Source organism: Euprymna scolopes, chromosome 1 (genome assembly GCF_053919585.1).
Source record: "Euprymna scolopes isolate OS-2025 chromosome 1, ASM5391958v1, whole genome shotgun sequence".
Taxonomy (NCBI): Eukaryota; Metazoa; Mollusca; class Cephalopoda; order Sepiida; family Sepiolidae; genus Euprymna; species Euprymna scolopes.
This window is the reverse complement of record NC_136482.1, coordinates 39,806,080-39,831,393: the sequence shown is the minus strand read 5'-3', so window position 1 is coordinate 39,831,393 and position 25,314 is coordinate 39,806,080. Positions and strand designations below refer to the sequence as shown.

The following is a 25,314-nucleotide window of genomic DNA, read 5'->3' as shown; positions in this document are numbered from 1 at the left end:
TTACTATAAACACGTCTGTCGGTCACACATCAGTGACCGGCAGATAGTGGTATAAATGATGCACTATGACCAGGATATATTGTTTCCCAGCATGGAAATAATTTCGACCCTTAAACCCACGGCACAACCAAAAATAATGACCACTAGACGAATCGAATAAAAAAATGGTCCACGGTCTTTAAAAACTTGACGAACTGAATATTTCAGGCAATTTTTTTTTTTAAATGGCAAACCAGTACACACGCGCATAAAAAACAACTCATAAAGAAAATTCAGAACTGAAAAAAAAAAATTGTCTTGCACCTACAAAAAAAAACGTTTAAAAAAGATCGATTAAAAAAAGAGTATTGAAAATAACCCTTCGAAAAAAAAGTAAAAAATGTGTCCTACACAAAGGAAAAAAAAAAACAGACACAAAAAGAAATTGTCTCTAGTACATAAAATATCTTTTTCTCTCTCACGCTTTCTCTCTTTATGTCTCTCTCAATATACAGGGTGTCCCAGAAGTCGCGCACCATATATTTATATTTATATTTTTTTTGTTTCAGATTTTATTCGGCCCAGAAGTCGCGCACCATATATTTATATTCATATTTTCTTGTTTCAGATTTTATTCGATATGGGCGAGAAATTAACAATGCAAGAAAGAGTTAAATTGATTTTTTATGTTTGGAAGAGATGGGGCTACATACCACTCGGTAGCTAAAGAATTCAACCGCACTCATCCCGAGCGAGAAAACCCATTGAGTCATACCACTGTCTGCCGTTTGATCAAACGTTTCCAAGAAACAGGTTCAGTTGCTGACCGCGAGAGATATGGTCGACGAAAGAGTGTAACTAGTGAGAAAACATCAACTATGGTTTTGGCGAATGTTGCTAGAAGCCCCGTGAAATCAGTAAGGAGAATAAACCAGGAGATTTCGATTAGCAAATACTCAGTACATCGTATTCTTAAAACACAGAAATGATTAATAAAATTGATATTCATTGATATTCATATTTGTTTTTATATAAATCTACGTGGTGCGCGACCTCTGGGACACCCTGTATATATATATATATATATATATATATATATATATATATATGTGTGTGTGTGTGTATACCTATGAACCTTGTTATTACATGAAAGATAAAAAAATACTTCAAAAACGAAGCTCGAAAAATAAATTTAAAAGAGAAAAAAGGAAAGAAAAAAAGGATACCAAACATGTTTTATCTGATCTTTATTTCAGGTTTATAAAAATATAGGACTTTTTAAAAAAATTCTTTGGACTTTGCGGCTGTGAGAGCCTTGTAGAATGTTAATGACTTTTTTCAGTTCGTATTTGAGAAAATGGAACTCTGTTTCGGCACTGTGTTCATGAACACTTGATATATCTTTTTTCAGGTTAGGTAACAATTAACGCTGAAACATAAGGGGACTTTTTGATTAGAGAATGTTTTTATTGACATTTTTTGTCTGTTTAAAAAGAAAGGAAGAAAATGTTACTGGTAAAGGAAACATTGAGGTTGGATAATATGAAGGTTTTTTGTGTGTGAGCGCTTTACAAAATTGCTCAAAATAAGATTTTGTCTATTTTGTTATTTTTTAAACTCGTAGAAAAATACCTGCCACTAATTTGTTTAAAACAATAGCCGCACATGGGAAAGATAAGCGAAGTGACCTCGTCATGGTGTTTGTGAGGGTTGCGAGGGATGGGTGGTAGAACAACGCTACCTGCTTTTCTCTCTCTTCTTCTATCTATCTGTCTCTCATTCCCTTACATGTTAACGTCTGTGAGGACGAGAGAGTGACTTTTAAAATTGTCGAAGATTTTTTTATTATTACGTAATGATATTATGAGGGTGGTGGGATGCGTAATGGCATCGCTCTATCTCTATCCCCTTCTCTTCCCCCTCATTCTCTTTCTCTACTCTTGGGTTTTAGTTTTTGTATAGCTAAACCCCGATGGCTGATTGCAAGAGGGCATATAATAACGAATTAACTTGTTTTTTTAATTTTTCTACCAAGTTTAAAGAACAAAATTATTCATGCTTCGTTAAATTACATTACATGATGTATTCAATTGTTTTTTATTAAAAAGAAAAAAAAACAGACAATTATTCAAACAGAACTTGAAGTACTTTTTTGAAATCTTCGAGTGTTTGGAAAAGCCAACTGTAACATGATTACGTTAATTCTTTAAGGGTTCTCTGAAATTTTCATATTTTTTTCTAAAGAAAAATCATGCTATTACATTTCGAATATTCTCTGATTTTTTTTATAATTTCTAAGGAAATATTATTTGACTAACGAAAGAAATTTTCCTGAATTCTAGATGATTTTTAAGGAAGAATTATTCGAGCGAATTCTTTAATTGAAAGTTTATTTGAAATTGGACCGTATGATAGGGGTCCCTGAAATATTGACTTAGGAGTATATACGTAAAATTGAATTAATTCTTAAGAAGAAAAAATATTTCCTCAGTCTAGAAAGATCTCTCTTTAATTTAAACTTTAATTTTTTCGGGCTGTTTACTATACAGAACTGGTCGTTAACTAGTGTAACTCCCAGGTGTGGCGGGAGTTTATTAATTCGAAATAATCCTTGTGAGTGAGTTTAGGAAAAGAGTTGCTTTTAAATAATAAAATAATTACTTTGAAAAAAAAAGTTAATTAACGTGAAAAGTTTCTGAATTCGAAATGACCTTCATAATGGTCTAAAAGAAGAAATGATTTTTTAGAATCAATTAAATAAAATAATAATTACGAAATGAAACAGTGTTGGGATGTCTCTGAATCTCATTGTGAAGGGTAAATTGATTCAAAATGAATTTTCTATTATCTTTTCGGAAGATTAATTTAACGATGAACCAAAATACTTGAAATTACTTTTGAATTTTGGAATGAAATTTTAATGATATTTTGTAAATCAAGTTTTGAAAAAATACACATACTTTTTAAATGTACCCTGAAATTTGGGAAAAAAATTAATGATGAGTGTAATAACTGAAATGCGTTTTCATTGTGTAAACACATTCTAATTGTGACCGAGGTTCTCTGAAATGATTTTTTCAAAATGTTTTCTTTTTTAAGACAAAAAATTGTTAACACCCTATTTCTTTGATTTAATGTATACCAGGTTTCTGAATTGTTTTTTTTTTTTATTTTTTGGCCCTAATTGTGTATTCTACCTCATGAAGACTGAGTGCCCCTCTTAATTAATTCTTTATATAATTAATAAATATTCAGTGGTGGATAGTTTTTATTGGTCGTTCGGCGGCAGACCCCTTGCTCTAACAGAATTACATTGGATTATAACCTCTGAAGATCGAGGTTTTACTAAATCCATATAGGTCTGCGTGATGAGGTCACGTAACCCCAACTTATTTAAAATACATTATACTGGTTGCTGAAGAGAGCGTAAGTCCAGTAACTGAAGTAATACCTTGGAATACATATAGGTCCGCGTGATGAGGTCACGTAACTCTGACTTGGTTAAAATACATTATACTAGTTGCTGAAGGGAGCGTAAATCCAGTTACGGAAATACTGTTATGCAGACTAAATTAAAAAACGTATAGTTCGGCGTGATAAACTCACGTAGAATCCGGCTTACTCAAACACGTATAGGTCGGCGTGATATACTCACATAAAATCCGGCTTAGTGAAATACGTATAGGTCGGCGTGATAAACTCACATAAAATCCGGCTTAGTGAAATACATATAGGTCGGCGTGATAAACTCACGTAGAATCCGGCTAAGTGAAATATGTATAGGTCGGCGTGATGAACTCACGTAAAATCCGGCTTTGTTAAAAAATATTATACTGGTTGCTTTAGAAAGTGTAAATCCAGTAACTGAAATCATTAGGTCATTTCCTAGATGGAGGGCGAGAATGATTACCCTCTCTGGTATTTGAAGCAGTCTACCAGTCTACCAGGGGCCTGGTGGAAAAATAATAACTTGCTTCACTGAGTTCCTGATGGAACGTAGAGCATGGCGATATTGATTGCTGACGGCCGGTTGACGCACCATATCACGGAAAATTGGGGAATTCTGAAATTTATGAATACTCATAAATTTCGGATTGCATAGGGAGGGATGTGGCACTATTTCTTTGTAGCACTGTTTCTAATTCCGCAGCATGACCGGGTGGTTATTTGGCCATGTGCGTAGGGATACAAAGAAACACCTTCCAATAATCCCCTTTCCTAGAGCTCTCTCTCTCTCTCTCTCTCTCTCTCTCTCTCTCTTTCATGCACGACCACTATGAAGTGAAGACGCATATTCTGTCCCTCCATAAGTGGGGGAGCAACCCCTCCCTCAATATTAGTTAGCTTAGTTTGCTTTGAAAAGCGTATTGTCAAGTTTTTAATTGTTAAAGTTTTTGTAATATATATTTTGTAAAATAAAATAGTTAGTAATGTTGTATATATATTACAATTGTGCCGCGTGTCGTTTTTCTTGTGTCTGACATGAATGCCTTCATAAATGTCTCCATACATGCCTTAAGTCGAATGGCGGCTCTGAGGAAAAGAGATGAAGATTCCCACCAGAACGCCACCAAGGGTGAAGAGATCGTCTTGAAAAAAGAAAGGAGCCACACCCAGATCCAACATCTCAGGTATGATTTTCTTCTTGCTCCAAAGACCTTATGACTGGCCCATCTTAATATCTTCCCGAGACCGCTTTAAGACATTTACTATAACACGGCTGTCGGTCAGAAACCAGTGGCCGGCAGATAAGTGGTAAGAGAGCTATATACCCAGTCTGTTAAATAAAATGTAGCTGATCAGCGGCCTAGTTCCCACTGTTTTGCCAAATAAATAATAGGATTCTGAACAGAAGTGTGCGTTCTATCCCAACCATTATCAATGGACCAGAGGTCATCTCGTCAGCGTCAGACAAGGCCAAACTATTTTCAAATAACGTTGCAGCTAATTCTACCCTATGCGACGAAGGCCATCAACTCCCAATATTTCCTCCTATAACACAGAACAGGCTAGGGACCATACAAGTTTCCATACATGAGGTTGCTAAGCTAATCAAGAACCTTGATTCCAGTAAAGCAACTGGCCCTAACGGCATCCCAATTATAGTGTTAAAAAAGCTTCAACCAGAACTAACTCTCATACTTAAAAAAAATATTTAAGCGCTGCCTTAAGGAGAAGTGCTTTTCGACTCCCTGGAAGACCTCATCAGTTTGCCCTGTATTTAAGAATTCAGGTGATAAGTCATCTCCCTCTCAGTACAGACCAAAAGGCCTCCTGTGTGTTATGAGTAAGTTGCTGGAATCCATATTAAATAGAGAAATAGTCAACCACCTCAGCAGAAACAACCTTCTTAGTGACACACAATATGATTTCCGCTCTGCAAGATCTACCGCATATGTGCTGACGGTTATATCTCACAGGATTAGTGAATCTATTGACAAAGGCTTCCTTTCTAGGGCAATTGCTCTTGACATATCAAAGGCCTTCAACAAGGTATGTCATAAGGGTCTACTTCACAAGATTTCCAGCTACGGTATAACTAGAAATGTTTTCTCAAACATTAAATAATTTCTCTCCGATAGGCTCATAAGTGTAGCGGTCGATGGACAAAAATCGGAGGCCCGCAGTATTAATGCTGGAGTCCCTCAGGGGTAAATCTTTGGCACAAGTTTCTTCCTGATCTACATCAATGACCTCCCTAAACACATACTAAAATCATGCGTTTACATCTATACTGGTGACGCGACCATCAACGGCAACACATCAAAGGCTGTAAATGACAAATTCTCTCTGATTCTCTCTCCTCTGATCTTGAGCGCGTGGTTCAGTGGGGTAAGTGGTGGCTGGTTACCTTTAATGCATCCAAAACTTAACTCATATCCTTACATCATCAACGCTCTGATGCCCATCTGGTATCAATTGGGATTGATGGCTCTCGTCTGGGAGAGGCCCCGTGTTTTGACAAACTTCTCGGTTTGACCTTTACTCCTGATCTGAAATGGAACACGTACATCAAGTCTGTTGCCAAGGTCGCTGGAAAGATGGTGGGATCCTTCTACCTATCCAGAAGGTATCTCGCTACTTATGCAATTCTCTATCTATATGCGTCCAAGGATGGAATACTGATGCCATATCTGGGCAGGAGCTGCTAAAAACAGCCTATCCTGCCTTGACAGAGTACAAAATAGACTTCGTGATGGGGGATACCCTTTTCTCTACCCTGCAACCTCTCTCCCACAGAAGAGACGTTGCGAGCCTATCCTTGTGTTATCGTTATTTTCATGGCAGGTGCTCGTCTGAACTCCAATCTCTGGTCCCCCCTCGCCAATCTTTCACGAAAAACATACGTCTAGCTGAAGCCACTGTGAAAAATTTCGCCCACTCTTTATATGTGCCTAAATCAAAACGTGGATTCTATTAACAAAACTTTTTTCTTAGAACTGCACGCCTGTTGAACTCTGTTCTGTCTGCCTGCTTCCCACCTGACTACAACTTGGATGTTTTCAAGTCCAACGTCAACAAATTCCTAATGAACCGCCCCCCTAAGTAAACACCTCATCAAATCTCCACACTAACGTAATGTACTTGCAATAACCCTTATCACTGAATTGCTTCCGGGCCTTGGTAAGGGGTGAACACTGTGAACAAAAATAGTTAAACAATTAAAAATCAGTAGTGTTTTTTTTCTATAGAATTCGCAGCGTATATTCATAGTTGGTTTAAGGCACAATTGTCGGTTGTAATGAAAAATTTGTTAATATTGCATATTTAGGAAATACTAGACTACCCGTGACCTGTTGGATCAGCTATTGAATGTATGTATGAGCGTTAGTGTGGCACTTGTGACATAAAGAAAATACGTTTTGTGACATAACAAACATTTCTATGAAGGTGTATTAAAATGAAAAAGAGTATAGATATATTTCTATGAGTCGTTATGTTTATAATTGTTTATTTTGAAAAAATGAAACAACTTACATCCATTGATTTATAAGTGGTTTGCTATACTTCTATGTGCATGTTCACTGAACAAATACCATAATACTTAAATGATTGTTTTGATATAACTTTTAATTTAAACGTAAACAAAATAAAACGATTGAGACGCTGAAACCTACACAGTAGAACAATACGTGTTATTTACGCGTTGATTATTTATTTGTAACGTAATTTAACAAAATCAGTTTTGGGGTTATTTATTTATGTTGATAGTGTAAAAGAAATGTTTGAGTGCTTTTAAGAAAGGTGTATTAATAAATGGAGAATAAATTTAAAAAAAGAGGAAGGCGGTGGGTAAATCGCCATTGTAATATACTCTTATGATTGCCAACGGATTAAGTAGATTTGTTTGTAAGAATATAGCGTTTAAATAACTTAAACGTAATAGGGAAATAAACGATGTAAAAAAAGCACAAAGTATTAACAATTGTTTATTTGGATAATTTAAACGCGGCAGAAATTGACACGCTGAAAACGTGCATAGTAAAACTATACGTTTTATTGGCACTGTTATTGTGCGCGTGCGAAACCTGAAGTCGTAAACCGGATGTTGGGTAACAAAATTCGTTAGAACTCCAACTTCCAACGCAGACCCCCACTAGCATGTCTCCTTCTCCAACATCAGGAATCTACGTTCTAACCTTTCAGAGGTTGAAGCCCAATTACACGAGACTAAACCTGACCTTTTATTTTAAAGGGAAACTGCCATTGGACAGACTATTTCCTTAGATGAGTTCGTAATTACAGGATACTCTAATTTAACTTCTAAATCTGACCACCAAGATAACCATTGGCATGGGATATGTGCCTATATTGAGATTGCTCTCCATGTGGTAGTGATATCTCAAGAGAATATCCTAACTTACCCAATGTGTGCTTCCGGGTTGCACTAGCTCACAATACTGCATTAATATTTACTCTCTATTGCCCCCGCAACAGGTAAGTTACTATCTTTAAAAGCATATCTGAGAGAATTGACCAAGTCCTATCTGTTTATCATTCAACTAACATTCACGTATGTAGAGACTCCAATGTCCACAACGTGGAATGGTTGAATCACTCAAACAAGACCGATGATTAGGGGATGTTCTGTCATGATTTAATTATTGCTTATGACCTCACTCAGATTGTTCAGGAACCCAACCGTGTGCCGATCAATGACGGCCAGTATGTGAGTTTACTAAACCTTTTTCTCCCAACTTGCCCTGAACTATGTTCAGGTTCTGTTCTGTCTCCTCTTGGATCTTCCAACTACTCTGTTGTATCAATTGAGATAAAAATGAAATGTAATAAGTCCCCAAACTAACCCCTTCATCGTACAGTATATCGATACATTATGGTTGACAGGGATAGCTTCCGTATATTTATATCGGATCTACCTCTGTTCCATGTTTAAAAAGGATGTGTCATCTATAGTATCAGACCTGACGGAATGGTTAATGGTATGTCTAGACCGTTCCATATCCTCGAAAAAGTCCCAGCAAAAACCTTACAGCCAGCCATGGTTTTCTCCAGAATTTGCTGCTGCTATTGCCCAGAGAAATCACTTCTCCACTGCTTCCAACGTAATAGATCTATGGAAACTAAAGCCGCTTTCAGGACTGCCAGCAACCATTATAAGGAAGTGATAAAGAACGCAAGAAAGGTGTATGCTCAGTCCGCCGAGTCCAAAGTAGCTGGGCAGCGGTTGGTTCCACCAGTTTTGGCAAATAGCAAACAGAATCATGAAGAGAAGCGTGTTCTCTATCCCACTTATCACCAACGCACCTGAGGTAATCTCATCAGCATCAATACTAAAATATTTGCCAAGCACTTTGCAGCCAATTCTACCCTTTCAACCAATGCCGGCAACCCCCAATATTTCCTACTGCATAAGAAAAAATGCTATGTGATATACGTATATCTGTACGTTATGTTGCCAAGCTTATCAAAAACCTTGATTCCAGTAAATCAACCGGCCCTTACGGTATTCCAATTATAGTACTCAAAACGCATCATCCAGAACTAGCGCCCATACTTACAAAACTGTTAAACGTTGCCTAAAGAGAATTGCTTCCTATCACCCTGAAAAATATCATCAGTGTGCCATGTATTTAAGAATTAAGGTGATCGCTCATCGTTCACTCAGAACAGGCCAATAAGTCTCCTGTGCGTCATGAATATGTTGCTGGATTCTGTGTTAAATAGGGAATAATCAACCATTTCAGCAAATATAACCTTCTTAGTGACATACTATGGTTTCCGTTCTGCTAGATCTGTAGCAGATATGATTACAGTTATATCTCATAGGATTGGCGAATCTCTCGACGGAGGCAACAATTCGAGGGCAATTGCTCTTGGCATATCTAAGGCCTTTGATAGGATATGTTATAAAGGTTTACTTCACAAGTTCTCCAGCTATGGTATAGCTGGAAATGTCTTCTCAATTATTTAATCCTTTATTTCTGACAGGTTCATAAGAGTAGTAGTTGGTGGGCAAAAATCAAAGCTCACAGTATTAATGTTGGAGTCCCTCAGGAGTCCATCCAGGGCCCAACTCTTTTCCTGATCTACATTAATGAACTTCCAAATCACATCCTTACATAATTCATAGACATTTCTGCTGATGTCACTACCATCTATGTTAGTAAATCTAAGTCAGTAAACAACCAAGTTCCCTCCGATACTGTCTCCTCTGATCTTGAGCACGTTGTACAACAGGAAAGGAGTGGTTGGTTACTTTAAATTCATCTAAAACCAATCTTCTATCTTTACATCATCAACGTTCTGGTCCCTATCTGGCATCAGTTGAAATGAATGACTCTCGTCTTGAGGAGGCCTCAAGTTTTGACAAACCTCTAGGGTTGAACATTACTCTTGATCTTTAATGGAACTGGTACATCAATTCTGATGCTAAGACCGCTGGAAAATGGTCGGATCCTTCCATCGATCAAGTAGATATATCACTGCTGATGCAATTCTCTATCTATATAAGAGCCAGGTACGTCTAAGGATGGAATACTGTTGCCGCAACTTGGCAGGAGCTGCTAGAAAGTATTGATAGATTTCAAAATATACTTCACAGCCTTGTAGGAGATAGCCTTTTCTCTTCACTGCAACCTCTATCTCATAAAATAGATATTACGAGTGTGTCTCTGCTGTAGCGTTCTTTTCATGGAGAGTGATCGACTGAGCTTCAGTACATGTACCCCATGCCAAACTTTCACAAGAAACACTCGTCTAGCTGGAAACACTATCAATAATTCCCCCACTCTTTATCTGTGTTTAAATCTAAACGTAGATTCCATGAACAAAGCTTCTTTCTTAGAACGGCACGCCTGTGGAATTGTCTTCCTTTTTCCTGCTTTCCAGCTGACTAAAATATGGTTGTCTTCAAGTCTTACGTAAACAAGTTATTGATGAGCCGTCACACTTGTTAACAAATTTACCGAATTTCCACACTAACAATTACTATATTGTCCAATTTCTACTGTACACTCTAAAACTCTTATCCTCGAGTGACCTTTTGACCTTGATAAGTGGCGATGCTTATGTAAAAAAAAGGTTATGTGAGTGTTATAATCATATAGATTGGTCGCTCTGTTTTTTTTTATTTTGTTCTTTTTTTCTAACTGATGAAATTATTTATGAGTTTACAAAATTAAAAGGCTACCTTTTCTTTTCGAGTATATGAATCTGTGTTACATGATATTTAGTATAGTCCATTTTAGGTCGACTAGTGTTTTTGTTTTTTACAAGCTACGATTACTAATAAAGGTTGGTTAAGATAAACATTCATTTTAACAATTTTATGTAATTAAATTAATGTATGTAGATTGATATGCGAATCATATGAAGTTGCACTTTTCGACAAAGCAGTATAAGTTAATAGTGGGTATATATTTTCTGTCTGTGCGAATAGTTCTATTAAACTGAAGAACACAGAAAACACATTATGTTAGTCCGGTGCGAATTACTACGGGTTAGGATCGGTGATTTGGGAATAATTTAGTTAATGTTGTTTGGTACTTTTAGAAGGTTTAAAAGTTTACTATGGTGTATATTATTAGGTGGACTGTTATTATTTTCATATCGTGTTCGTTAATATGTAACGCACCTGGATCATTTATTACAACTGAATGTTAAAATTCTATGGAAAGTTATTGGGTTTTTTGGACCAAGATTCAGTTACATTGAATCAACTTATCGACCCTACGTGACTAAACTTTAAGGAAAGGCATTATTCAAATACACTTGCACAGTGATATGCAACTATGTGCAGAATTCAATGATAATCAGCAAATGCTTAAGCTTCCTATGCTTTATTCTTACGAAATGTTTGATACCGGGTGTTTTAATCTAGTCGACGGATTACCTGCTAGTGTAAGCAGCCTGTTGCGTTGCATCAGGTCGAAACTACGCATGTTTACCCGCCGTGCCTTAGCCCACATTACATTATAGTCTATATTGAGGCTGGAGAATCTTTTGTTGGTTTGTATAAACTTACTTAATAGATATTGGCTTGAAATAATTTTTAAAATATGAAAGTCAAGTATCACTATCCAATTGTGCCCTAAACAGGGAACCATTAATTTTTAACGGACCTCACTCATATCAAAGAACCTACTGATAATTTTTTGTTCAATATATAATATTGAAAGGTAATGCTGTTTGACCTATTTATGATATATTCTTTTAGAATGCAATTTTGTAATTGTTAAAAAGACTACAGGAAAACATAAAAGTGTCTTTCACTCATTAAATACAAAAGTTAATATTTGGATTTATTTTTAGTGATTGTGTTTTCCATATTTAGTGTAGAATCTTCATTGCAAATCATTTCGAGCTAATTTAAGATCAGCTTCGCATATGAATAAAAATAAAGAATAACTGCGTACAATATCAATGGTGAACGTCAAAGCGAAATTATTATTGTTATGAAAAAATAATTCATGTTTTAAACTACACATATCTTTTCGTACAAAGCAAGTTTTTGTTCGTCTTGACTTTGTGAAAAAGATGTTATTGCCGTATATCTTGCTCAATACATTACAACCATTTCACCTTAAGTGCGACTATGCTATAATAACATTTCTTAACAATCCAATATAGAAACATGCATAACAATGAAATAACTTATTCTATTATATGTAGATAAATAAATCCTCACATTTATGCGACGATATAAAACGTAGAAAGCTGATTTATGTTCTGACACGTAATGAGTAGTGAGATACATGGTGAGAATTTAAATTGCTGTTGTATTTTTTTAAAATTAGTTACTAGTATTTTGTCAAATGTCATAGAGTGCATAAGGGTATTTCTGCTGCTATTTTAATTAAAGGAAACAAGCTACAATCTCATAAAATAACTCGAAGAATAAGACATTAAAATATTGCAGGAGATACGATGATAAAAAATAACACTAATTGAATAAACATCAATGCAAACTATATTTTTTTGCATTACGTTCGAATTGTTTTTACAAAATGTTATCTGTTTTCCCAGCGACTCTATTTCTTTATTCCTGTCGGTTTTATTCACGAAATTCTATGAATTTGCTTTATTTTATACTAACAACTGTTACTTTTTAAATCGTTTTACTTTATTTTATTATTCTTTGAATTTGCTTTATTTTATACTAACAACTGTTACTTTTTAAATCGTTTTAATTTATTTTATTATTCTTTCAATTTGCTTTATTTTATACTAACAACAGTTACTTTTTAAATCGTTTTAATTTATTTTATTATTCTTTGAATTTGCTTTATTTTATACTAACAACTGTTACTTTTTAAATCGTTTTAATTTATTTTATTATTCTTTGAATTTGCTTTATTTTATACTAACAACTGTTACTTTTTAAATCGTTTTAATTTATTTTATTATTCTTTGAATTTGCTTTATTTTATACTAACAACTGTTACTTTTTAAATCGTTTTAATTTATTTTATTATTCTTTCAATTTGCTTTATTTTATACTAACAACTGTTACTTTTTAAATCGTTTTAATTTATTTTATTATTCTTTCAATTTGCTTTATTTTATACTAACAACTGTTACTTTTTAAATCGTTTTAATTTATTTTATTATTCTTTCAATTTGCTTTATTTTATACTAACAACTGTTACTTTTTAAATCGTTTTAATTTATTTTATTATTCTTTCAATTTGCTTTATTTTATACTAACAACTGTTACTTTTTAAATCGTTTTAATTTATTTTATTATTCTTTGAATTTGCATTATTTTATACTAACAACTGTTACTTTTTAAATCGTTTTAATTTATTTTATTATTCTTTGAATTTGCTTTATTTTATACTAAAACTGTTACTTTTTAAATCGTTTTAATTTATTTTATTATTCTTTGAATTTGCTTTATTTTATACTAACAACTGTTACTTTTTAAATCGTTTTAATTTATTTTATTATTCTTTCAATTTGCTTTATTTTATACTAACAACTGTTACTTTTTAAATCGTTTTAATTTATTTTATTATTCTTTCAATTTGCTTTATTTTATACTAACAACTGTTACTTTTTAAATCGTTTTAATTTATTTTATTATTCTTTGAATTTGCTTTATTTTATACTTACAACTGTTACTTTTTAAATCGTTTTAATTTATTTTATTATTCTTTGAATTTGCTTTATTTTATACTAACAACTGTTACTTTTTAAATCGTTTTAATTTATTTTATTATTCTTTGAATTTGCTTTATTTTATACTAACAACTGTTACTTTTTAAATCGTTTTAATTTATTTTATTATTCTTTGAATTTGCTTTATTTTATACTAACAACTGTTACTTTTTAAATCGTTTTAATTTATTTTATTATTCTTTCAATTTGCTTTATTTTATACTAACAACTGTTACTTTTTAAATCGTTTTAATTTATTTTATTATTCTTTCAATTTGCTTTATTTTATACTAACAACTGTTACTTTTTAAATCGTTTTAATTTATTTTATTATTCTTTGAATTTGCTTTATTTTATACTAACAACTGTTGCTTTTTAAATCGTTTTAATTTATTTTATTATTCTTTCAATTTGCTTTATTTTATACTAACAACAGTTACTTTTTAAATCGTTTTAATTTATTTTATTGAAAACGCTTCAAAGCAACTATTAAGCTATTGAATGCAAAAATTTAAAATTTAAGATGCGCTTTTCGTTGCATTAAGAATACACGAATATAAATAATTAATTTTAAACATTATATACTTTTTTACGGATGGTGATAATAAGGAGACAAAAAGATTATTCGTAAAACAAAACATTAGTATATAATTCACATACTTCAAGGGAGAGAAATAAGCAATTTAATCGGACAATAAGCCAACGCAACAGAAACCCCAAAGCTTCCTTGAGTTCAGTCCCTCGGAAATTTGAATACCTGAAGGCATTAATCGTTACATTTTACCTGGCACACATGATTGTTTTTATTATTTGTCAGATAAAAGAAAAGGGATGCCTTCACCAAAATACTAGTAAGAGTGATAATTTGTCTGAAATCTAAACAAGTATAAAGTAACAAATTCAAGTTTCCTGAAAGTATACGGTTTTATTTTTCGTTATACTGAATTATTAAAACGACCTATCTAGTACCTCTATATTATTATTGCCCTATTACAGAAAGCATAATCTTCAACACTGACGGAACAGTTTTACTAAATCCTAGAATAGCTTTTTAATAGTCTAACTCAACATTATCCGTGGCGCATTGCTTAGACTACTTGAAAAACAATTGTAACTAGTAATATTGTCCTGAAGGTTGAAGGTTCAACTCTCAGTGTGGAGGATAAAAAATACAATGTAAAACTACTTAGGTTGAAGTCATGGCTGAAGGAACAAAGACATGCTATCCCGGTAAAATATACAAAGCGTTCCGCTCGTAATTCCAGAGTCCGATAGAAATATTCGTGAATTGGATGATACATCTGAATAAGGTCGGAGGTTACATCGAGCGAAACAGAGTGAAAACACACTCGGGATGATAACAGTCGTCCGATAAATCCACATATTTACGGATCTGTTTCAGTATTGTGCATACATCTAAATGTGACAACTCAGCACGTCTTTCAAAACGTGTTTTTTTTTTGGAATAGTCACATGTTTAAAAAAAAACAACCCCCACGAAAGGCGGCTGATGTTAAAGTAGAAAGCGTTAGAAGAAAATATAAAACAATATGTAATATATAGATCCTGTACAGACATAATCGGTAATATTCTAAAAATAGAATAACGTTATATATATATATATATATATATATATATATATATATATATATATATATATGTATATATATAGTAAGTTATGAAAATATGCATGCCAATTAAGCAACACAGAATATTTCGTGTTTTATTTTGGTGAGACATTGCGAACATCTCTGGTAATCGCGCGGTTATATATATATATATATATATATATATATATATATATATATATATATATATATATATATGTATATATATATATATATATATATATATAGATGTATATATATATGTATATGTATATATATGTATATGTATATATATATGTATATATATGTATATATATATGTATATATATATATATATATATATATATATATATATATATATATATATATATATACGCGCACAAGGCTATTGAATTTTTGTTCGCAAATCAGCTAACCAGTTTCAACTGCGCCCATCTTAAGAAGCCGATAGGGGCACTTCAGGACAATCGCACACATAACCTCTGGTTCACCACTTTTCTTTGTTTATGAGGAAGTAGATATCCCTTTATAGTAGTAACTCTACCAATTTTCAGCCGAGGTGTAATTGGATATGTTATTTTTTATATCCTGTGTATCGGGTATTGTGTTATATATATTAATATACATAAATAAATATATATATATATATATATATATATATATATATATATATATATATATACATACATATATATATATCTTCTTTTATTCTTTATTTTATTTATTTATTTTCTATCATTATTGCCAATTTAACGAATCATTTTATACTGCTATCTTAGATTAAAGTTTGTCCTGTGAACACCGTTTTCTATTTCACACATACAATGTAATAAGTGTTGGGGTTCTCAAAAGGATATTATAGTCAACTAGACACCAGCTTGACTAAGAAAAATCTCATTAGCATAAAGGCGCAATAATCAATTTTTTTCGAATAATCCTGGTGAATTCTCAATAGAATGAAACACAAAATAGGCTATATAGCTGTATAGCTTTAAAGCTAGATAGGTTAATGACTTACTACTTTATATACATGTATATATATATATATATATATATATATATATATATATATATGTTTTATATATATATATATATATATAATTGTGTTTATATCTGTGTGTTTATATATGTGTGTGACTGTGTGTGTTGGTGTATAAATATATAAGCTGTTATGCTTATATATATATGTTGATACATCTAAATTTATATGTATATGTTTATATATATGTTTCTATATATGTTTATATATATACGTGTGTGTGTGTGTATGTATTAGGTATAATAAAGTGTACATAAACTGTGGCCGAAATGAAAGTAATAGATAATGAATGAAAATGCAAATAAAAGAATATGCGGTAGTAAGATAGTTCTAAATCGTAAATTCTTCATATGATAGGATGGTTTTAATAAAAGTTATTTTAATTTGAATGTGGGGTAAACGATCTAACTTTAAAATCCAAAATGGCCGTTATCCAATGAAGCTGTAAAATTACAAATTTTCTTCGCGATGGAGAATAAATAACATTTATTCTAAATTGATTTCTTGTATTGAAAAACGTGAAAAAAATTGTACAAATAGTTTTTTTTTTTGTGTTACAAACGAACAATTTGCAATCACAGCAAAAGAACTAGAGCAACTATTAAACAGAAGTCAAAGAAAGTGTGTCATCGCGACCCAGACAGATTCTAATGGATAATTGGGCGATAAGATAAAGACAGCAAAGCGGACGCATTACGGAAATTTTACTTTCAATTAATCGGAAATTAACAGGCAGCTAAATTGATTTATTAATACAGGAAAAACGATTAAAAATATTAGTGCTAACATAGATTTATTATTATTATTATTATTATTATTATTATTATTATTATTATTATTATTATTATTATTATTCATAATAATAATAATAATAATAATAATAATAATAATAATAATAATAATAATGGTAAACATGAACTAAAATAATTATAATACTTATAATAATAATTAAAAATGTATAATAATAATAAAATAGATAACACAGATGTCTTAGCGTCTTACTGTGCTTCTTCCAGACAAATCCATCCCACGTGCACGTGTTGACCACTGCGACGCAGACGGGGCTCTGATGAACTGCGAGTGTTCTTCGCCATATAACTGGACCTCCACAGCCTTGTGGGCCAATGTTCTTTAACCAAAGGCTAAGGGTGAGGCATCCCTGAAAGAAACATTCAGAGGAGATTAGGCTTTGTCAGCTGCGTCATGCATGAGCCATCGGCGTGTGAAATATGCTCTGGTGCCCAGCAACTTTAGTCCCAGTCATGGATCAAATAGCATGGTGGAAAAAGAGGGGTCCTGTAAACCGTGATGAAGGCAACATCTCTAGGAGAAGGAAAACTCTGATATATAACCTGCTGCGACTGCTGCTTCCAATGATGTTGACTTGTTCTTCTTTTGGTTCAATGTGGGAGTTGTTAGAGAGTGGGATTATCTCGGTGCAAGTATTTCCTCACTATAAACAGCCTCAAGCACATGATATAAATTAGATACACTTTTTACCATCAGTGTTTATCTCGATAGCAAAAAGGTTGGTTGTAACCTAAAACGGCAAAACATTCATTGGAGTTGGAAAATATAGTTATGAACGTAAATGGCAATAAGGGAACTGTAATTTCCAGGGCCTGGCCCGGCCGGTGTTTCAGGGCTCCACAGCCTTGACCTGGTCGTCATAATGCTACTGCGAGGAAATATATGATAATGACCTGTTGCAATGTTCGTACGCTGCTTGGTTTGCCGTCAGCAATAACTCGCCCAGAACATAGATCTGTTCTTGTATCTAAGGAACTTAAACGTTATGACATGGACATAGTTGCACTATCTGAGACTAGGCTGGCTGATGAGGGGCCGTTTTATGAGTTGGCCGGGGCCTACACCATTTTCTGGAATGGAAGGGCAGCTGGATGTAAGAGGGAATCAGGCGTGGCGTTTTCTATAAAGCCATCAATTCTATCTAGCCTGGAAGAACTTCCCTGTGGTATGAGTTACCGAATCATTGCTATGACTTTACCTCTGATAAATGGTTGTCATACAACTTATTTGAGTGTCTATGCACCCAATATTGATGCAACGGAAGATGGAAAGATTGATTTCTACCTTGCTTTATGCAGTGTAGTTAGGCGCATTACCTCTGCTGACAAGATCTTAATGCTTGGAGATTTTAATGCAAGGGTGGGAAGATATTTTGAAACCTGGGGTGTGTTGGGTAAACACGTGGTTCGCAAATGTGATAGCAATGATATTATGTTGTTGCAGTTTTGTTCTGAGATGGGGTTTTAAATCGGTAACACCGTGTTTCAGCAGAAGGGTAAATATAAGACGATCTGGATGCATCCACACTCCAAAAAATGGTTCTGGATAGACCATGTGTAAGTCAGAAAATGTGAGATGAAGGATACCTCCAGTGTTCGTGTCATGCGTGGTGCAGAGTGTCTGGACTAATCATCGGTTTGTCCGTGCAAAGGTTTAGTGTATTGTGAAGCGCATGTCTACCGTCTGTCGTACCTACTAATAGGGAGATGTATCTAGCTTTTAATATAATGGTTAGGTGTATATGACCCAGTTTAATATAGTACAATTCGATATGAATCGAAACTGTAAATATCCACACGGTAATGCCTGGGAGCGATAAGTCTAATTTGTATTAAGAAGGTAAAATTCGAAATACTTCCTGTTAAGATAGTTTGGATTGTTATTATAACGCCCGTGGCCTTACATATTGGAGTTTTTATAAAGAGACAATGTGGCGCAAATTGCTTTCAAAATTTACATGAGATTGTGGATAATAGATTAGAAATAATACATTTGTATGTGGCATGTGTAGTTGCAAACAAACGGTAATTTAATTAGAGAGGAATTTTGCAATCAAAATATTATACCCTACCTGTCCCCGCGAAACCACGCCTTGGTGTGACGTAATCTGCTTGATTCTACAAATATGCCTGCCGCAGACACACACGCCGCACAGACACTAATACACGGACACACATTGGCAGACACGCAAAAAAAAAAACGCATGCCCACACAGTCACGCATGTACACGCACACACACAAACACACGAAAAAAAGGTTTCTAAGTCGAGTATAAATTAACAATTTTCGTTTTATAAATGAAAAACAAAACCGATTGTCAAGTAAATATCAAAAGATTATAAAGAATGCATAGGGTAAATTGTAGATTTCCAAATAACATATGAGGAAAATTTAAGTGCATAAACTGTAAAATAGCAGACAGTTTTAAGGCTTAATTATGTAAACTGTAAAATGATTCTCGTTCTCGGCTATATAAATACTTAATCCGTGTTTTTAGTCCTTTTTACTAAGTGTTTGAATAAAACACGTTAATCCTACTTGAAAAAGGGGGTTTTCCTAGCTTTTATTATATTCAATAAAAGCTAGATTAATAAAGAAAAAATAATGGGTATCATTGCCGATATGTTAAAAAAAATATGTCCGATGTATGTAAACAAAAATATTCAGAACGGTGGCGTATCTGTTTAATTAAAATTAACATGTGCAGAATAGTTAAAGTATAAATGAAAGCATTCTTTTCTTATAAACTTTGTCTCAGTATGTCGCAATTGTTTACTATGTCATGTTAAGTGTATTTTATATAAAACGATTGCCTACAGTATAGAATTTAGCCCCAATTGTAAATTTCTGAAGCGTTCGATTTTGTAATGAAAGTTAGATTCTAGAATAGACGAATAGTCAATTTCAGCAATTGAGATGAGGAGGAATGTAGAAATAGATAATTTAATGTATTGTATTGAAAAGAGCAGTACTGTATAAAGGCTATGTGTATATCACATAATTTGTTAGGGTGCAACTCCAAATACGTTAACAGTTTAGACATCCTCCCGGTGCTGCCGCGGAGCAGTAAGATTACTTTGTATTTAGAAGGGAACACTACGAATATTCCTCGAAACATAGTTGAGGTTGTTATGACAGCGTTCTAGGATGAGGCGTAGAATTTTATCATAAGTACAGAATATGGACTAAATGGCGCTCAAATGTTATAAAATGTAGTGGACTATACAGTAAATGTAATAAATTTGTACGCGGCACCTGTTTTTGCTCACCTAGTTATATGGTCTAGAGGGCAATTTCTACAATTACAAGATATATATATATATATATATATATATATATATATATATATACGTATATAACTACTTCATTTATTCACATAAATTTAATACACAAAAGTATAGATTTATGCGTACACTTTAAGTATTTACTTCAAAAGTGCTCAATACGTAGGTAGAACTAGTTAGTAATTTATAAAATATATATGGCGATTAAGCTACACTGAATATTCTGCGTTTGATCCAACTATAGGATTCGTCAGGCTTATGCGCTAATTCTGTGGTTGCTTCTTGTTTTTGTATATGTTGAGGATTTCTAGTTGGCCAATCAGCTTTCTAGTAATCAGCGCACCCCTTCCTATAAGCCAATGGGCATGCATTTTATCAAACAAAGGATCTGTTTTAGATCTAGGTTAGGGGTTTTAGGTAGACGTTCTCCTTTTTTTATACTTATAAATATACCTATGTGTACACACATACATGCACATATATATACATATTTATATACATATATGTGTGTGATCATTTATGTATATTCATGTTTATTTAATTTATTTATTTGTTTATTTTCTATTGTTATTGTTAGTTTTTAAGCTATTTTGTATCGCTATCCTAGAGTAAGTTTTTATTTTTTGAACACAGTTGTTTGCTATTTCCCGCCTACAGTTTAATGGATTGTTAAGTTCTTTAAAGTACAGGATAGAACATTTTTCATGTGAGTCATAATTTACATGGGTCGTCTAAATGTCTGCATGTGGTAGCTTGTCTCATTATTTTCCATTCGACTACCGGCGAATGTCCGCTTTCTTTGAGTTCCCAGTATTTATTCGCTAGTGTTGTTTTTATACGGTGTTTTTTTTTTAAATGTGCATATATATATATATATATATATATATATATATATATATATATATATATATATATATATATATATATAGGTTATCCTATATTCTTAGCTTGAGAACTAATTGTAATTTCCACAAAATCGTTAGTTTTGCATCCAAAATAAGTGAAACAATTAAAGATGTGTATTCTTGCATAAGGACGCGATTAGAATGAAACCCCCAGAAATAAAATATCTAAAATATATGCGACTTCCATCCACTGCCAACGATTTCGACATTGTTTTATATACCAACTATTTCACCAAGCATATGCACTGAGAGTAATTTCCTCATAATATCCATTATAATGTATTAGTATTTCTCCTCAAATTTCATAATTGAGTAATAGGATGAAATATGATACATATTTTTTATAATCCACTATATATAAATTTCAATCTCAATGAGAATAGCACCATTACAACTATACGCATACATTGGATCTAGTGTTTCTTTAATTAAGCTAATTATATATTACCAAACATCTCAATTTAATAGTACACTCAGTGATGGTAATTAAGGAACATATTTGTCGGCTTGAATGAAAATACAAAGATCTACTAATATTCCTTTCTCAGTCTGGTGGGATGAGCTCAGTTAATCTAAGCCATATAACTGTTTTAACTCATGGAAACTATGCATTGCTGCAACTATAATTAAATAAGTAATTTTCGAATATCATTACTAGAAAAGCGAAATAAATTTTTTAATCAAATATAAGAAAATTTTAATTCATAAAGTGAATAACAAATTCTGTAAATTACTTAAGTTCCAAATTGAAATAAGAGCAATATTTCACAAAACATCAGTTGCTTTTTTCTGACTAATGTTCTATTTATTTTACGATCGCTTACAAGCTGGTTTTTTATGGTATTAAGTTTGATCGTGCTAAATTGTATTTTAAATGTAGATCACTTTGTCAAGATACCAACTTGCACAAATTCTTCTCATTAAAGTGCATTACCAATGCGCTTTTTTAAAAACAACTAACCAGTCTATGCCCTTTTATTTGCATTTTACTTGACTTATTTTATATTTACTTTATGACGTAGCAACACTTAAATGTAAATTGTACGAAATTAGAATTCCGAAAATGCAGGAAGCATCTGTAAGAGATAATATTAAACGCAAAACCCTTAAAATCAGTACATATCAAATGTTTTATATGATTTTTATTGTAGCAAGAAATGATTAACCTACACACACGTAACGCAGCCTCCAAAATAGGATGTACTTCATAACACTAGTTCCTACATTTAACCATTATCATATGTATACATATACTAAAAAAAGGAATTAGATTACCAATTTAAATGTTAAATTTCGTGCAAGAGAAGCAAGCTTATATGCTTACAATGTTTCATATGGTGTCGATTTTATGTAGCTATGTAAGATTTCCTAGCGTATATGATTATGTTTCCATCGTTTCATTTATTCGCGAAAGGAAACATATTTGTTCAGAACTCATTATTATAACAATCTCAAGTGTATCACAAATAATAGTTCGTGCAATATATTATGTACTTGTTGGGAAGAAATGCCCAAGATTCAGTTACAATTGGATTTACTGTCTCAGTTTTATGCATTTAAACAAAAATGATTGCTTTTCTGAGTTTGGGTATAGTTTTGATGATACGATTGTATATGGAAAGCGCAAACCATACATTTATTGATTCTTTAACGCCTGAATAATAGTATATGCATCGGTTCCCAAGACTACAATATAATCTTGTCACTATTTTACAGAATATGCATCGTGTTCAAATTTCAACAATCAAATTATCATGTGGCAATTTTATGGTTGTATTCAATTACACTTTTTTATTTATCATTGTACGGATTGTACGAAATGTTAATGTTACATATATGCACATACTCGATTTCATTCTGTTCCTTGATAATTGACGTTTGGTCGGTTTCCTAAACAGTATACATTCGATTTTCACAAAAAAAGTAATGTAATTACTAATACTGTATTCACCACGGATGATATATATATATATATATATATATATATATATATATATATATATATATATATAACAACCTCATTTACTCACATTAAATTAATATACGAAAGTATAAATTTATGCGCAAACTTTAAGTATTTACTTCAAAAGTGCTCAATACGTAGAGCGAGTTAGCAAGTTATAAAATATACATGCCAATTAAGCTACACAACAATAAAAACACCGTATGAAACAACGCTAGCAGATAAATACTGGGAACTCAATGAAAGCGGACATGCGCCGGTAGTCGAATGAACAATAATAAGACAAACTACCACGTGTAAAGACCTAGAAGACCCATGTAGATTATGCCTTCATGAAAAATTTGCTATCCTGTACTATTAAACTGTAGAAGAGAAATAGCGAGCAACTGTGTTCAAAAGATAGAATTTACTCTAGGATAGCGATACAAAATAGTTTTAAAACTGACAAAAACAATAGAAAATAAACAAATAAATCAATCAAATAAACATGAATATACATAAACGATCACACGTATATGTATGTATATATATATATATATATATATATATATATATATATATATATATGTATATAGATATGTGTGTGCATGTATGTATGTACACACACATATACATGTGTATATATATATATATATATATATATATATATATAAACTAATATAACTACTTCATTTATTCACATAAATTTGATATACGAAAGTATAGATTTATGCGTAAACGTATTTACTTCAAAATTGCTCAATACGTAGGTAGAGCAAGTTAGTAATTCATAAAATATATATGTCGATTAAGCTACACTGAATATTCTGCGTTTCATCCAAATTCAGGATTCGTCAGGCTTATGCGCGAATTCTGTCGTTGCTTCTTGTTTTTAAGTATGTTGAAGATTTCTAGTTGGCCAATCAGAAAACAAACAAGTAAATAAATTAAATAAACATGAATATACATAAACGATCACACACATATATGTATATATATATGTATATATGTATATATATATATATGTGCATTATTGTGTACACACACGTATATTTATATGTATATAAAAATAGGAGAACGGCCACCTAAAACCACTAACATAGCCCTAAAACATCCCCTTTGTTTGATAAAATGCATGCCCTATTGGCTGAGAGGAAGGGGCGCGGTGGATACTAGAAAGCTGATTGGCCAACTAGAAATCCTTAACATATATAATAAAAAAAAGAACGACAGAATTCGCGCATAAGCCTGTCGAATCCTATAGTTGGATGAAACGCAGAATATTCAGTGTAGATTAATCGCCATATATATTTTATAAATTACTATAAACTAATATTAAAAAAAACACAACCTAGATTTAAAACAGGTCAAGAAACTAGATATCCAAGCTAAATCGAGCACACACAAAGGAACCGGTCTACAAGAAAAAAAAACTGATTTACTAAAAAGCTGATTGGCTAACTGAAATCTCAATATAAGGTGCGTATATAAAAAAGACAGACACCCACAAAATTCGCGCATAAGCCTGAAGAATCCTAGAGTGGATGAAACGCGGAATATTCAGTGTAGCGTAATCGCCATATATATTTTATAACTTACTATATATATATATATATATATATATATATATATATATATATATATATATATATATAGGTGGAAACAAAGAAAGTCCGCACTTGTAATTTTTTTAAAGAATACAAATTTAAGCTTAATTTAATGTAACTCTGTAAACAAACTATATCTAATTTGTATTTGACTTTTATTGCTTTAAAATTTTCCCTGTTCGTATTTGATTTTCAATTGACGCCAGTTCGACAGGATTTAGGGGCATCACGAACACTGCCGTTATGTTTGTGCTTTTGCACAGTCTTTCTACCGTTTTCTCATCACATTTCAATCTGCGGCCGATGTCTTAAGGGGCTATACAGAAAGTTGGAGATTAGTGAGCTCCTAACGATCACTAAGAGAAAGTCGGTGCATATGGACTAAATGTTTGGTTGTATAACCTAGAACAACAACGATTACAATTATAAATGTTTTATTGCCTGTTGGTGGATATTTTAAACTGATTTAGGGGCGATAATTTAAGCTGTTTTTTAGCCAATCTGTTGCGCTGACTTTCGTT

The 25,314-nt window shown here is 32.6% G+C and overlaps 2 protein-coding genes across 4 annotated transcripts in view; one reads left to right on the top strand and one right to left on the bottom strand.

The window, feature by feature from the left end:
• The window catches only part of LOC145293851 (uncharacterized), a 3,143,230-nt gene that overhangs the window by 1,524,134 nt on the left and 1,593,782 nt on the right, over positions 1–25,314 (bottom strand). The window lies entirely within an intron of this gene.
• On the top strand, positions 17,944–18,522 carry LOC145280129 (protein CFDP2-like). Its single transcript, XM_080131897.1, has one exon. The coding sequence runs from the start codon at positions 17,944–17,946 to the stop codon at positions 18,520–18,522; it is 579 nt and encodes a 192-aa protein (XP_079988023.1).